Raw genomic sequence first — 16534 nt, forward strand, 5'->3', positions numbered from 1 at the left:
TCAAGGGATTTTAATTCAGTCAAGAACCAGGAAGGCATCTTTCCAATTATATCAATGAACAAGAAAAAAAAACGTTTTATTTACAGCACAAGATATGGTTTCCTTTTAATAACAGCAGTATACTTATTGTTTCAACACAGACCTGCCATAATTACACTGTTATTAAGAAAAAAAAACATTAACAAAACTTTTAATATTTATAAGTCATCTACAAAGTGCCCAGCTTTGTTTTCTTTATCCATCTTTATCTGTTATATATGTATTTACATACTTACAAAGATCAGTCTTGCACAGCCAGCCAGCCAAACTTCTCACCTGGTGATGTGTGGATTTTTACTACCTTTAGGGGCGGGGCCTGGACCACTTGTTTTTTATTTTCTATAGTTGGATGCGGAGCTGGAGATCTGTGGCTGCTACTTGCAGGAGAGTGCTACTATCATCATAACTCTGGGGGCATTTAAAAAACGCAGATATTTTAGTTTGTTATGCAGGTACTGTGGTCTTTGTCTACTGGCGTGAATGTGTTTTCACCTGTGGGCGCGCACATTAGCACAGAACTCTGCTGCGAGTGATACAGAGACCTAAATATATCAAGTAATATTTCAGGGAACGAAATAAGGCAGTTATATTTATCCTGGCCACTAGATGTTTGCAAGGAATCAATTATCAGTGTCAGCCTCTGAGCTCTAAACGACTCTAAAGTCATCTGAGAATCATGTAAGCATGAGGAGTGAATCACATTCTTACCTGTGTTTCTACCAGACTTTGCCAGGTCTAGCACTAATCCTGTACTTCCTTCATCGCGGACAGAGAAATTATCTCAGATTTGAGATAATCTCAATGTGAGAAAGCTGCAGTAAACAGCAGGTTTTCTGGTGTTTATTTTAAAGCTGAGCAGCATAGAAAATAAATGCTGCCTCTTTTGTTTAGTTCTGGTCCTGGAACCTCAGAATGAACATCTCTGATGATCTGACAGGTTTACAGAACATGGTTCATACCTGACAGGGTATTTAGGCCCATAACCAGTGATGTCCAAAAGTCCGGTGTCCTGCATGTTTTAGGTGTTCTCTCAGGTTCTATGTAGCTGAAATAAACGAGTCCATATTTGAGATAATCTCAATGTGAGAAAGATAGCTAGTTAGCATCAATGCTAACTGTGGTCTGCTTGGGTTTGTCGCTCGCTGTCTTTTCTGGCCCTGCACAATCTACAGCTTCAGCACCGGTTCCGACACAGCTAATATCCAGTCCAACTAAGCAAAGATACTCTCTAGTGATAGGACTTTAATATGAAGGAGTTCTGCGCCATATTACTATCTGTATTTCCTCATACCGGCCTAGTGTTACTCCTGTATTCTGAGCTGGTAGCTAGCTTCCACAGTGCAACGGTCCCTCTTTTCCTTATTGGCACACATTCGCTGAAAGTCGTATGTTGTCTCTCCAGAGTTGGAGCAGTTTGTTGCACAGGAAGCAGAACATTTGGTCAAACATCCTGAAGTTCTGCAACCACAGCATGTTCGTGAAACCGGGAACAATAATATCCCACCATTGGGAAGGCCCGGCTAAACACCCAGACTGACAGATACATTTGGCACAGGGCAGATATCTGAAACATAAACAGCATACATATTACAATAAGTAACATAAACGTTGGGCTTATTGTGTATATGACCACTATAGCAGGCTAGTATTAGGTAGGATTAACTTACTTTCTGCCGCGTCCTGGGCTGTGGCGTAGGCAACAACCCGGGCCTGGGAGGAGTTCCCACTGTTTACAGTTGGGATGGGGAGCTGGTGACCTTGACTGGGAACATTACAGGGCGGTGGAAGGAGTACTTAGAGGATTGAGGACCTCAAGTCTCTGGATCTTGTTGGCTGTCCTGTTGAGGCTGACATGTCGCGGGCCCTTTATTAGGGGCCATCCGGTCTCTGTACAAGCGGAGCAGGAGTTTGGTCCGCATTGCCGGCACTAAGTTGGACCTGTTCCTGGTGCATGTTGGACTCCGGCAGGGCTTCCTTTTATTTTTAAATTTCCCTTTTCGTTTATCATATGCAGTAAACTGCTTTTATAGGTTTTCCTTAATATCGTGCCCATATCTATATGTATTGGGTAATCTAAACTAAAACCAGATAAATAATTAATTTAATCACTTATTAATTTTGTTGATTAGCTTATTTAATGTCTTCTTGTTTCTTTTCAGGACCGGTCAGGCTAGTCTTTGGGGCTAGCCAATGTCCAGGCTGACTGGAGGTGAGGTTTCACCAGCCATGGACTTTAGCGTGTGAAAATGACAGACCTGCAGGACGCAGTGGTGGTCTGCAGGGGGATTGGCTATGGGCCTCCTTCAGTCCTCCAGGGGGCGCTCTACAGAGCTCTGGAGGATCCAGCATTGAGCTGGGAGTTCCTGTGTGAAGGCGGAGTCTGCTCTCCAGGGGCCTCATGTACTAAACACAACTTGCAAGACTCGGCAGCCTCTGAAATTCAACAGCAGTCAAGTTTAAAAGAAAAGGTTGCATGCACATACAATTCAGAACACATTAGACTATAAGTGGCGATTCTACATCGCACTAAAACCTCCTCTACCCTGCCCACGCTATTCCTAATAAAGAAATAAAAATAAAAGGTGGATTTTACTTGTCGTTGTCTCCTTTGAGCGTGAGGGAGGTGAAGAGTTCCACGTGTTCGCAGATTCTCAGCAAAGCAGTCCATTTTCTTCCTTGGTGGCCTTCTTATGAAGGGGGACCACCATCCCAGTCTGCCATTCCAGAGGCACTGTCCCAGACCGCCACGCAATGTTGAAGAGGCGTGTCAACCATGACAGCCCAACAACATCCAGAGATTTGAGGTATTCAGGGCGGATCTCATCCACCCCCGAAGCCTTGCCACCGCAGAGCTTTTTAACCACCTCGGTGACTTCAGCCTGGGTGATGAAAGAGTCCAACCCCGAGTCCCCAGCCTCTGTTTCCACCACGGAATGCGTGATGGCAGGATTGAGGAGATCCTCGAAGTACTCCTTCCACCGCCCGATAATGTCCTCAGTCGAGGTCAGCAGCCTCCCACCCCCACTGTAAACAGTGTTGGCGAAGCACTGCTTCCCCCTCCCGAGGTGCCGGACGGTTTGCCAGAATCGCTTCGAAGCCAACTGGTAGTCCTTCTCCATGGCCTCACCGAACTCCTCCCAGGCCCAATGTTTTGCCTCTACCACCGCCCGGGCCGCAGCCCGTCAGCCGCCTCAGGAGTACCACAAACCAACCACAGCCGATAGGACTCCTTCTTCAGCTTGACAGCATCCCTTACTGCCGGTGTCAACCACCGGGTTCGGGGATTGCCGCCGCAACAGGCACCGCAGACCTTACAGCCGCAGCTACGGGCAGCAGCATCGACAATAGATGCGGAGAACATGGTCCACTCGGACTCTATGTCTCCAACATCCCCTGGGATCTGGTCCAAGCTCTCTCTGGGGGGCAACAAGCAAACCCACCGCTGCTTCTCCCCGTAGGCCACTCCAGAGTAGAACAGAGTCCAACCCCTCTCAAGGAGATGGGTTCCACAGCCCACGCTGTGCGTGGAGGCGGGCTCGACTATTTCAAGTTGATATCTCTCGTCCTCCCGCACAAGCTCAGGCTCCTTCCCCCCCAGCGAGGTGACATTCCACGTCCCTAGAGCCAGCCTAAGCATCCGGGGATCGGGCCGCTGAGGTCTCTACCTTCGTCCGCCACCCAATCCTCTTTGCACCGGTCCCTCACGGTTCCCCCTGCAGGCGGTGGGCCCACTGGGGGATGGTCTCGCATCTCTCGTTCGGGCTTGGCCCGGCCGGGTCCCGCGAGGAGCAACCCGGCCACCAGGCGCTCTCCGGCGAGTCCCGACACCAGGCCTGGCTCCAGGGTGGGACCCCGGCTCCGCCGTACCGGGCGACGTCACGTGCCTCGATATTGTCGTCCTCATGAGGGATTCTTGAACCACTCTTTGTCTGACCCGTCACCTAGAGCCTGTTTGCCATGGGAGACCCTACCAGGGGCATTTAGGCCCCAGACAACATAGCCTCTAGGATCATTTGAGCACTCAAACCCCTCCACCACGTTAAGGTGGCGGTTCAAGGAGGAGGTTTTTACGTATAATGTTTAATATATCAGACGAAAACAGACTTTAGTTCAGTTAAAATTAAATGTGTGAAGCGACTCAGTTGCATAAACAGATATTTGTTAATACAATACTGTTATAAATATGTGCCTATAAGTTAGCAAATTTTACAACTAGGGGAGAAAGTCCTCCTGTAACTTAAGAGATAATAAATAGTTGTGGTTTTCCATCAATAAGAGTTTAGGTCAGATCCCTGCATCGGCTGGGTGGGGACAGGGAGACAAGCTGCTAGCGAGCAAGCAATGCTTGAAAATCAATAAAACATCCAGCACTGTTAGCTCAGGAATTGTGGAGCTGAAGCCCAGCAGATGTTTCCCAACATCCCACAATCTCATGATAGCAGACTTTTCAAAATTAAAAATCCTCAATTCGAATCCGGGTCATATAAGTTTAGAAAACAGGAAAGCGAGCAAGCAATGCAATCTCAGCTAAAATGTTTCTAATTTGTGTTTTTTACTCACTAATGTGATTTATCAGATATTTTAGTACAATATACTACAATAAAAGCAAAAGTACAAGTTTTAATATTACATTTCCTTGGTTACAGTAAAGTAAATTTTTCAATAGCTGATGCAAGAATCCTGATCAAGAGAAATGGATCAAGCTAAGCCAACTTTATTTATAAGCACTTTAAAAACATCACAACTGACCAAAGTGCTGAACACATTTTATATATAAGCATTTGTTCTGAATCACATGTATAGCACTGAGTTGTCTTAGGCAGGGGTGTCCAAATCCAGTCCTTATAGGCCGGTGTCCTGCAAGTCTTAGATTTGTCCCTGCTCCAACACATCTGGTTCTGTTGTCCTCATCAGCATGTAGGCAAGTTCTGGAAAGGTCTGATAACTATGGACTCGTTTATTTCAGCTACATAGAACCTGAGAGAACACCTAAAACATGCGGGACACCGGACTTTTGGACATCACTGGTTATGGGCCTAAATACACTGTCAGGTATGAACCATGTTCTGTAAACCTGTCAGATCATCAGAGATGTTCATTCTGAGGTACCAGGACCAGAACTAAACAAAAGAGGCAGCATTTATTTTCTATGCTGCTCAGCTTTAAAATAAACACCAGAAAACCTGCTGTTTACTGCAGCTTTCTCACATTGAGATTATCTCAAATCTGAGATAATTTCTCTGTCCGCGATGAAGGAAGTACAGAATTAGTGCTGGACCTGGCAAAGTCTGGTAGAAACACAGGTAAGAATGTGATTCACTCCTCATGCTTACATGATTCTCAGATGACTTTAGAGTCGTTTAGAGCTCAGAGGCTGACACTGATAATTGATTCCTTGCAAACATCTAGTGGCCAGGATAAATATAACTGCCTTATTTCGTTCCCTGAAATATTACTTGATATATTTAGGTCTCTGTATCACTCGCAGCAGAGTTCTGTGCTAATGTGCGCGCCCACAGGTGAAAACACATTCACGCCAGTAGACAAAGACCACAGTACCTGCATAACAAACTAAAATATCTGCGTTTTTTAAATGCCCCCAGAGTTATGATGATAGCAGCACTCTCCTGCAAGTAGCAGCCACAGATCTCCAGCTCCGCATCCAACTATAGAAAATAAAAAACAAGTGGTCCAGGCCCCGCCCCTAAAGGTAGTAAAAATCCACACATCACCAGGTGAGAAGTTTGGCTGGCTGGCTGTGCAAGACTGATCTTTGTAAGTATGTAAATACATATATAACAGATAAAGATGGATAAAGAAAACAAAGCTGGGCACTTTGTAGATGACTTATAAATATTAAAAGTTTTGTTAATGTTTTTTTTTCTTAATAACAGTGTAATTATGGCAGGTCTGTGTTGAAACAATAAGTATACTGCTGTTATTAAAAGGAAACCATATCTTGTGCTGTAAATAAAACGTTTTTTTTCTTGTTCATTGATATAATTGGAAAGATGCCTTCCTGGTTCTTGACTGAATTAAAATCCCTTGAAATCCAAATCTGCCCGAGTTATTGGTTTTTCTTTGGGCTTAACTTTATTCCGTATTTATATTATTTCAGTTTGGATCCGTTTCATATTATCCGTTCATATTATCCAGAAATGTGTTAACAATAACACAGTAGACCAACGTTTTCAGTGAAAAAGCAGCAAGCTAACATCTGCTGAACACCAGATGAAGCTCAGATCCAGTCTTTACTCCTGAAGTTTGCTGACAGCTTAGGGCTTTGAGGTGGAAACACAGAGTTGAGCGTCTGGACGTCAGACGAGTGTTTCCAAACTCTGAGGTTCTAACAGAACCAAGCCGAGCTCTGTTGGACCATACGGGAAGTGGGTTTTTCACATATCAACAAATAACAGAATGTAATAAAGAGAATAAAGTCAAGTTTCAGGAAAATATTGGACATTTCATGGAGACATATTTACAGAACTTCATTAGGAGTAAAAGAAATAGAAACATTCTTCCATTAAAAATGAACAGAACCTCAGAAATATTGTAAAAATCTTCAGTTTATTTGCAGCTGCTGATTATGTGACAGACTCTGTTATTACTGAAGCAGAGGGCGGGTTTGGAACAAAGCGATGTCACGACTGCAGCAGGCAGGGTCCAAGAGACAGAGCCTGCAATCCAATCTAGAAACACATGATGCACAGAAAGGGGGCGCTAAAGAGCTACAAAGGTCACAAAAAGAGAGAACCTTAAACAGGAAGACTTCAGGTGAAAACGGAGGGGAAAGTGGCACAGATGATACTGATGGTTTATGAGTCACATGACTCATCCAAGATGGCTCCAATATAACAGAGATCACTCAGGTTGTGGGGTGACCATATTCTGCATGAAGCGATGCAACTGAACTGGATCCAAAATATGAATTTTAAGATAAAAGTCATTACTAGCAAATATGTGGAAAACGTCTGATGGAGAAAACTAAATATTGTTAAAACAACTAAATTCTCACAGAAGCTCAAGCGGTTCTCTTAAAAATACTATTTCTTGAACAATATTATGAATAAAAATGATATTTTCATTAGCATCAGGTGTATAAGCTTTATTAGTGAGCAGCAGCCCCTCCTCAATTGGAAACTTTTCAACATTTCCAGCAGGACTTTAAGGAGAGTTGGTATAGTTAGCTTAAACCTGAAGAATCTATGGCAATAAAATCATAACCATATGTTGGATCTCAGGTGGATCCTGATGTGTTTTTTAACGTTGAATTATCAGTAAATCCTTTTCCACAAACCTCACAAACAAACTGTCTTTGTCCGGTGAGATTTCCTATGTGTAAATTCAAGGTTGACTTTCGGCTAAATCTTTATCCACAAACATCACAACCAAATGGTTTCTCTCCTGTGTGGGTCCTGATGTGATTTTTTAAAGTTGAATTACCATTACATCCTTTTCCACAAACATCACAAACAAACTGTTTCTGCCCTGTGTGTTTTCTTGTGTGCAAATTCAAGGTTGACTTTCGGCTAAATCTTTGTCCACAAACATCACAACCAAATGGTTTCTCTCCTGTGTGGGTCCTGATGTGATTTTTTAAAGTTGAATTACCATTACATCCTTTTCCACAAACATCACAAACAAACTGTTTCTGCCCGGTGTGTTTTCTTGTGTGCAAATTCAAGGTTGACTTTCGGCTAAATCTTTGTCCACAAACATCACAACCAAATGGTTTCTCTCCAGTGTGGACCCTCATGTGACTGTTTAAAGTTGATTTAACGCTAAAACTTTGTCCACAAAGATGACACCCAAATGGTTTCTCTCCTCTGTGGATTTTTATGTGCATATTTAATGCTGATTTCACACTAAATTTATGCCCACAAACATCACAACCAAATGGTTTCTCTCCAGTGTGGACCCTCATGTGAATGTTTAAAGTAGATTTAAAACTAAAATTTTGGCCACATAGATGACATCCAAATGGTTTCTCTCCTGTGTGGATTCTCTTGTGTTTGTTTAAAGATGACTTTATGCTAAATGTATGTCCACAAACATCACAACCAAATGGTTTCTCTCCAGTGTGGATCCTCATGTGACTGTTTAAAGTTGATTTAAAGCTAAAACTTTGGCCACAAATATGACATCCAAATGGTTTTTCTCCAGTGTGAACTCTCAGGTGTTGATTTAGATGCTTTTTCTTCATAAAACATTTACCACATTCATCACATTTTAAACCCTTTTGGTCTTTCTTTGGTGTGTCTACATTTTTCTTTTCGCTAAAACATTTTCTATTAGCTGAAGAGCTATTTGGTGAATGATCTGCCATGTGAGTCTGAAGAGAGAGCTTGGTATCAAACTGTTGGCCACAGTCAGAGCAGTTTATAGATCTGCTGACAGAGTTTCCACCTGACTCACGAGTCCTGCTCTCCTTCCAGTCATCATTACTGTCTTCAGTCTCAGATCCTGAGTCAGGATGGTTCACATCATCTTCCTCGCTGTCTTCAGTCTCAGAAGAGTTGAAAGTGTCTCCATGAGTGTTCAGATCTGTCTTCCTGTTGGATTCTGCTTCTCCATAGTCCTCTTCATCAGGTTCTACTTTCATCTGGTCAGCTACGCTACTGGTTGGAATATCTCTGTTTTCTATTTGATGAAGCTGTGAGAACAGAGGTTTCTCTTCATCATCTTCACTCTTCAGAGGAGCAGCAGTTAATGGAAACATGTTTGCATCAGCCTCCTTCACACTGAGCTGCTCTCCCTCCAGACCGGTCCAGAGTTCCTCCTTTAGGTGGAGAGTCTCTGGACACCTGGGGGCATCAGTCTCTTCCTTCACACTGAGCTGCCCTCCTTCCTCCTGACTGATCCAGAGTTCCTCCTGTTCCTCCTTTATGTGGTCCACACCAGGACTCTGTTCTTCAGGAGCCTCTTTAACCAGCAGCATCTGCTGAACATCTGCAGGCAACAATTAAACACAATATGAACAACAGTAACTGCTATGCGTCTTAAACTAAGTTCTCCAGATCTTTTATTCACAACGACAGGTTGCCATAAATTCACAGTGCCCTGTGGATGGGAGCTGATGCTAACAAAGTGACTTTTAGGGATCTCAAGTAAAGTAGAGGTTTGAAAAGTTACAGTTTTAAAAGCATTAATAAGTTGTGCCATAGGGTTCTTACAGATTAAATTCCCTTCAATAAAATGTCCCAAAGATTTAAGGAGTGAGCAGAGTTTCCATTGACTATATGGAGCCACCCAGCATTCCTTATGGCAAGCTGGGTTTACATTTAATAACAGGGAGATATTTCAACAAGTATGCATAAATCAATTCTTCCTACTCACTTAAAACTAAACTTTCAGATATCTAGAATGAAATTCTTCCTATTAACACTCAACTGTCATTCTTTACAGGATAAATTTGGGATTTTGAAATAACTTTCAGCTGGAATTCTAGATAACTTAAAATATCATTTCTACCACTAATAATCTAAACATTCATATCTCTAAGTTTACTTGTAATAATTGTATTTTGTTCAGGATAAATATTATTGTAGCTATCTGACTGCTGCTTCTGCCCATTTTGGTATCTTTTTGCGTGTCCTGGGATGGTATTTGGAAAATAATAAGTCAGTTTAATAAAGCCCTAAACACAGTGGTGGTCCTTGTAAACCATAATGTCACCATATTGTGGGGTTTTATCTTTTAAATGAACACCTGTTTGAGAGATTGATCATATTACTCCAGATTACAAGTGGTGAAAATATATGTTGAGTTATCTCTAAAACGGTTCCCATGAGAAGATCCTCTGACTGTACATGTTTGGTGTCACTGCAAAAAGAAAAACCCAAACTGAAAGCATTTCTTGTTTCTATTTTTATTTCACAAGCTTATATAAATAAAAGACCAATAATTGGTTAAAATGACAGATGTTAAAGTATTTTATCGGTAAAACTGTTAACTAATATTGCTACTGCAGACTTTATATGTTTAACTAAGGTCTAGTTAAAGTTTTGCCTTACTTTTGTTTCTAAGGTTGACATTAAAGGCCGTCAAGGTATAAAAACAAGAATTAGCATAACAGTTTTGCTAAATTTACATTAAAATCTCATGACTTTTCTTATCTTAACTCTGATTCAATGTCAGAAAGAAATCAATCTAAAGATGCCTCCGCAGCTTCCTTCCTCCTCAGGCAGAACCCATACAGCACTTCTACCGTAATACACCCTGTACTGGTGGAGATCATATTTAGCTGCAAGCTAACATCCGCTGTTTGACTGTAAAGCTGCTGCTAACCTGCAGCTAGCATCCCTTCAGCTGCTCGGAACAATGAAAACATCCAAACCTAATGACTGCAGCCGATCTTCGGGGCTGAAAGCAGCATCCAGTATTTCGTGTCTCTGCTCCTCTGCTGCATCCAGTCGCTGTTTGACCTGCTGTCTCCACATCTCTGGTAGCTTTTCTCTCTCCAAACTTTCCTTCAACCGTTACTGAGCAGTTCCTGCTGAGCTTCAAACCGTTTCTCTTCTTTCCAGAGTTCATCAACTGCTGCTGTTTCTATCTTACATCTTTATTAACTCTCCCGCTGCTGCTCCGTCAACAAAAACCCAAGAAAACACGAAGGACGACGCTCCAACTGCCGCCATTGAACCGAGAGAAACACGAGTCTGCGCACTGGGGGTTAGGGGCTGGACCCTCGGACATGCAGCGGAAGTCCCGCCCACAAAAGGCATCACGTAAACGTTGATCTCTCCGCCATATTGGTAGGGGATATTCGACCTTTCATACCGCTTAAGTGAAAAGGAGAGCTTCCGTGTTTTAACAGGTTTAAAACCGCTTCATTGTTTGTAATGGCGCTTGAACAGTCTGCAGCCTGTTCCTAAGGACAAAAAACTACAATGTTCTTCTAAATATTGTATTTATATATAATTTATTTATCTTCTATTATATATTGTATTTATATTCAATTCAATTCAGTTGATTTATATAGCGCCGATTCACAACACATGTTGTCTCAAGGCTCTTCACAACAGTCAGGTTCATATATTCCAATTAATCGTAACCATTGAACAGTGCAGTCGGAGTTAGCTTTTTATTCAAATTGGATAAAAAGTTTTTCTGTCTAAGGAAACCCAGCAGATTTAATCCAGTCAGTGACTTTGCAGCAATCCCTCATACTGAGCATGCATGTAGCGACAGTGGAGAGGAAAAACTCCCTTTTAACAGGAAGAAACCTCCAGCAGAACCAGAACCAGGCTCAGTGTGAGCGGCCATCTGCCACAACCGACTGGAGGTTTGAGAAAACAGAGCAGAGACACAAAGAGAACAAAGAAGCACTGATCCAGGAGTACTTTCTATGGGAAAGAAAAGTAAATGTTAATGGATGTAGCTCCTTTAGTCGTTTCATCTAGAAAGAAAGAACAGATAAACTCTGAGCCAGTTTTCAAGGTTAGAGTCTGAAAGAGAGCACATAGAGTTAGTTACAGTTGAAGCTCAGTCAATCGCCATGTCTAGGAGAGAGAAAGGGTTAAACACTGAAAGACAGGGCTATGTGGATCATTGGTAGAGGGTGAGCATTAAGTTGTTGCCAGCAGAAGCTCGGACGATGTCCCTCTCCAGGCAGGTGCCAGAGCTAAACACAGTCAGGCCAGGTGTAGCTTCTAGGAAGAGAAAAGAGAGAACAAAGTTAAAAACTGAAATAATAGCAAATAATGCAGAATTGGAGAGTAGTGTGAGAATGTAGCGAAGAGGGTGAAAGTGGTCATTATGTCCTCCAGCAGCCTAAGCCTATAGCAGCATAACTACACAGATACAGGTCCTTCTCAAAATATTAGCATATTATGATAAAGTTCATTATTTTCCATAATGTAATGATGAAAATTTAACATTCATATATTTTAGGTTCATTGCACACTAACTGAAATATTTCAGGTCTTTTATTGTCTTATTACGGATGATTGTGGCATACAGCTCATGAAAACCCAAAATTCCTATCTCACAAAATTAGCATATTTCATCCGACCAATAAAAGAAAAGTGTTTTTAATACAAAAAACGTCAACCTTCAAATAATCATGTACAGTTATGCACTCAATACTTGGTCGGGAATCCTTTGGCAGAAATGACTGCTTCAATGCGGCGTGGCATGGAGGCAATCAGCCTGTGGCACTGCTGAAGTCTTATGGAGGCCCAGGATGCTTCGATAGCGGCCTTTAGCTCATCCAGAGTGTTGGGTCTTGAGTCTCTCAACGTTCTCTTTACAATATCCCACAGATTCTCTATGGGGTTCAGGTCAGGAGAGTTGGCAGGCCAATTGAGCACAGTGATACCATGGTCAGTAAACCATTTACCAGTGGTTTTGGCACTGTGAGCAGGTGCCAGGTTGTGCTGAAAAAGGAAATCTTCATCTCCATAAAGCTTTTCAGCAGATGGAAGCATGAAGTGCTCCAAAATCTCCTGATAGCTAGCTGCATTGACCCTGCCCTTGATAAAACACAGTGGACCAACACCAGCAGCTGACACGGCACCCCAGACCATCACTGACTGTGGGTACTTGACACTGGACTTCTGGCATTTTGGCATTTCCTTCTCCCCAGTCTTCCTCCAGACTCTGGCACCTTGATTTCCGAATGACATGCAGAATTTGCTTTCATCCGAAAAAAGTACTTTGGACCACTGAGCAACAGTCCAGTGCTGCTTCTCTGTAGCCCAGGTCAGGCGCTTCTGCCGCTGTTTCTGGTTCAAAAGTGGCTTGACCTGGGGAATGCGGCACCTGTAGCCCATTTCCTGCACACGCCTGTGCACGGTGGCTCTGGATGTTTCTACTCCAGACTCAGTCCACTGCTTCCGCAGGTCCCCCAAGGTCTGGAATCGGCCCTTCTCCACAATCTTCCTCAGGGTCCGGTCACCTCTTCTCGTTGTGCAGCGTTTTCTGCCACACTTTTTCCTTCCCACAGACTTCCCACTGAGGTGCCTTGATACAGCACTCTGGGAACAGCCTATTCGTTCAGAAATTTCTTTCTGTGTCTTACCCTCTTGCTTGAGGGTGTCAATAGTGGCCTTCTGGACAGCAGTCAGGTCGGCAGTCTTACCCATGATTGGGGTTTTGAGTGATGAACCAGGCTGGGAGTTTTAAAGGCCTCAGGAATCTTTTGCAGGTGTTTAGAGTTAACTCGTTGATTCAGATGATTAGGTTCATAGCTCGTTTAGAGACCCTTTTAATGATATGCTAATTTTGTGAGATAGGAATTTTGGGTTTTCATGAGCTGTATGCCAAAATCATCCGTATTAAGACAATAAAAGACCTGAAATATTTCAGTTAGTGTGCAATGAATCTAAAATATATGAATGTTAAATTTTCATAATGACATTATGGAAAATAATGAACTTTATCACAATATGCTAATATTTTGAGAAGGACCTGTAGTTTCAGTTTCAGTTTATGTATTTATATAGCGCTTATTTACAACAATGTCGTCTCAAGGTACCCCACAAAGGGTCCGGAACAGTGCGGGGCCGCCGGGGAGGCCAAACCAAACCACCGAGTGCCAGAGCCCGGCCACCCCAGAACGGGCCACGTGTAGGGGCACTAAGTAAAATAATAAACTGATAAAGTTTGTCCATCTAGAGCCCACTGATGGCCATTGTTATACTAAAAACCACAACGATTGGGATACCTCTCTCTATCAGATTGACCATAACCATTGGAAAAGAGAAGGGGTCATACAGGTAGCAGAAATGGAGGGTGTGTTTGCACCTCAACCATAACTGAGCCGGTTTAGGCTAAACCTGACTCCCCCTTACTCCATCCAACAGGGAGGGAGGAGGGCGGAGGTAAAAAATAAGGAAGACAGCTCAGGATATAAGCTTCATCAAAAAGGAAAGTTTTAAGCCTAGTCTTAAAAGTAGACAGGGTGTCTGCCTCACGGACTAAAACTGGGAGCTGGTTCCACAGGAGAGGAGCCTGATAACTAAAGGATCTGCCTCCCATTCTACTTCTAGAGACTCTAGGAACCACCAGTAAACCTGCAGTCTGAGAACAAAGTGCTCTGTTAGGAACATATGGACCAATCAGATCTCTGATGTATGATGGAGCTAGATCATTAAGGGCTTTATATGTGAGGAGGAGAATTTTAAATTCTATTCTGGATTTAACAGGGAGCCAATGAAGGGAGGCTAAAATAGGAGAAATATGATCTCTGTTTTTAATTTTCATCAGAACTCTTGCTGCAGCATTTTGAATCAGCTGAAGGTTTTTAACTGCATTTTGTGGACATCCTGATAGTAAAGAATTACAATAGTCCAGCCTTGAAGTAACAAATGCATGGACTAGTTTTTCAGCGTCACTCCTGGACAGCATATTTCTAATGTTGGCAATGTTCCGGAGGTGAAAGAAGGAAACCCTAGAAACCTGTTTAATATGGGATTTAAATGACATGTCCTGGTCAAAAATAACACCAAGGTTTTTTACTTTATTACCGGAGGTCAATTTAATGCCATCCAGGTGAAGTGATTGACTAAGCAGTTTCTTTTTTAAAGACTCCGGTCCAAAGACGACAACTTCTGTCTTGTCTGAATTTAGAAGCAGAAAATTTAAAGTCATCCAAGTTTTTATATCTTCAAGACATGCTTGTAGTCTATCTAACTGGTTGGGCTCATCAGGATTTATGGATAAGTAAAGCTGAGTATCATCAGCGTAACAGTGAACATTTATCCCATGCTGCCTGATAATTTGACCTATTGGAAGCATATATAAAGTAAAGAGAATTGGCCCAAGTACTGAACCCTGTGGTACTCCACAATTAACCCTGGAGTTTAAAGATGATTTATCATTTACATGAACAAACTGGAATCTGTCAGACAGATAAGATTTAAACCAGCCTAGCGCTGTTCCCCTGATCCCTACAGCATATTCCAGCCTTTCTAAGAGAATATTATGATCAACTGGATCAAATGCAGCACTGAGATCTAACAGAACCAGAACAGACACAAGTCCATTATCTGAGGCCATAAGAATATCATTAGTGACTTTCAGCAGAGCTGTTTCAGTGCTATGATGAGCTCTGAAACCTGACTGAAACTCTTCAAACAGGTCATTGCTGTATAAATGTTCACACATTTGATTAGCAACTATTTTCTCAAGAATTTTAGATAAGAATGGAAGATTGGATACAGGTCTGTAATTTTTCAAGTCATCTCGATCAAGCGAACGTTTCTTAAGTAAAGGTTTAATTACAGCTAACTTAAAAGCCTGTGATTCTGATCCATTTACTAAAGATAGATTAATCATATCTAAAATGGGGCTGGTAATCAGAAGGAACACTTCCTTAAATAATTTGGTTGGGATTGGGTCTAACATACAAGTTGAAGGTTTAGATGAAGCTAATATTTCTGATAATTCAGGAAGCTCCACAGGATCAAAACAGTCCAAACACAGATCAGGTTCTGCAGTTATTTCCAATGTTGTCTCACTTGCTGAGGATGAAGTAATCATCTTCGGGAGTATGTCAAAGATTTTATTTTTAATAGAATCAATTTTATTTAAGAAGAATCCCATAAAGTCATGACTGCTAAGAGCTAAGGGAATGGATGGCTCAACAGAGCTATGACTCTGTAAGTTTAGCAAATGTACTAAAGAGAACATCTACAATGTTTTTGATGACAGCCACATGCTGAAACATTCTCTTGCTTTGAGTCTGTTGAGATTAAATTGTTAAATAATTAAATATTAACAGCGTTTCCCCTTCCATTGTCCAAGGAGGGCGTCCCACCCCACCAACAAGACTGCTCGCCCCTCCAAGAGGATCATGGCATAGAGTAATAATACGTTTTCACAGATAATGTCATTCATTTTATTCGATCTCGTCGTGAGCGATTTCTGGCCCTGTGTTGTCGCTACTCTACTTTCTATGGCCAAACTTGACAAAAGCAGGAAGAAATCATTCTCTGTGTCACCGACGCTGAGTTATGTACGCTCCCTGTCCCAACAGAGGACAGAAAAACATGTCGCTAAAACCTGGAAAGCAGGCAAGGATATCTGCGGTTTTAAAAAGCACCAAATTTAGTTTTGATGGCAGCACTTTCTCTCCTGCGAGCCGCCCAAGTATTTCATGCCCTGCCCCTGACACACAGCTAAAGTCCAGTCACCACAGAATAAAAGGTTTTGACCAGTCTAAACTGTCAATGTGAAATTATCCCCCTGGCTCTATAAGACTGAGCTTCATAATTAAATACATGCAGACAGAGAAAGAAAGATGATAGATAAAGATGGATAGAGACAGAAACATATAAATACAATATGTAGAGGAACATTGTGGTTTTTTGTCCTTAGGAACAGGATGCGGACTGTTTAGGCACCATTACAAACAATAAAGCACTTTTAAACCTGTTAAAACACAGCAGTTCTCTGTCCAAGCTACCACATCTTGTTGGTGGTCAGACGCCTCGGAGCTCCTCCGGTCCTTGGTCCCCAGAAGCAATCAGACTCTATCTAAAGACTCTTAAAT

General features: G+C 42.2%; 1 protein-coding gene and 1 long non-coding RNA gene across 2 annotated transcripts; one reads left to right on the top strand and one right to left on the bottom strand.

The window, feature by feature from the left end:
- Positions 1–6587: 6587 nt before the first annotated feature.
- Positions 6588–10574, bottom strand: LOC124884022 (zinc finger protein OZF-like). The gene is made up of 2 exons (XM_047391610.1): positions 10376–10574; positions 6588–8988 (listed from the first exon to the last, which is right to left on the bottom strand). Exons 1-2 carry the CDS (start codon positions 10476–10478, stop codon positions 7409–7411), a joined length of 1683 nt encoding a protein of 560 aa, XP_047247566.1. The 5' UTR covers positions 10479–10574; the 3' UTR covers positions 6588–7408.
- LOC124884027 lies at positions 10342–10621 on the top strand. Its single transcript, XR_007042370.1, has 2 exons — positions 10342–10483; positions 10566–10621. It is a non-coding gene; the product is annotated as an uncharacterized LOC124884027 (long non-coding RNA).
- Positions 10622–16534: the final 5913 nt, after the last annotated feature.

Source organism: Girardinichthys multiradiatus, chromosome 18 (assembly GCF_021462225.1).
Source record: "Girardinichthys multiradiatus isolate DD_20200921_A chromosome 18, DD_fGirMul_XY1, whole genome shotgun sequence".
Taxonomy (NCBI): Eukaryota; Metazoa; Chordata; class Actinopteri; order Cyprinodontiformes; family Goodeidae; genus Girardinichthys; species Girardinichthys multiradiatus.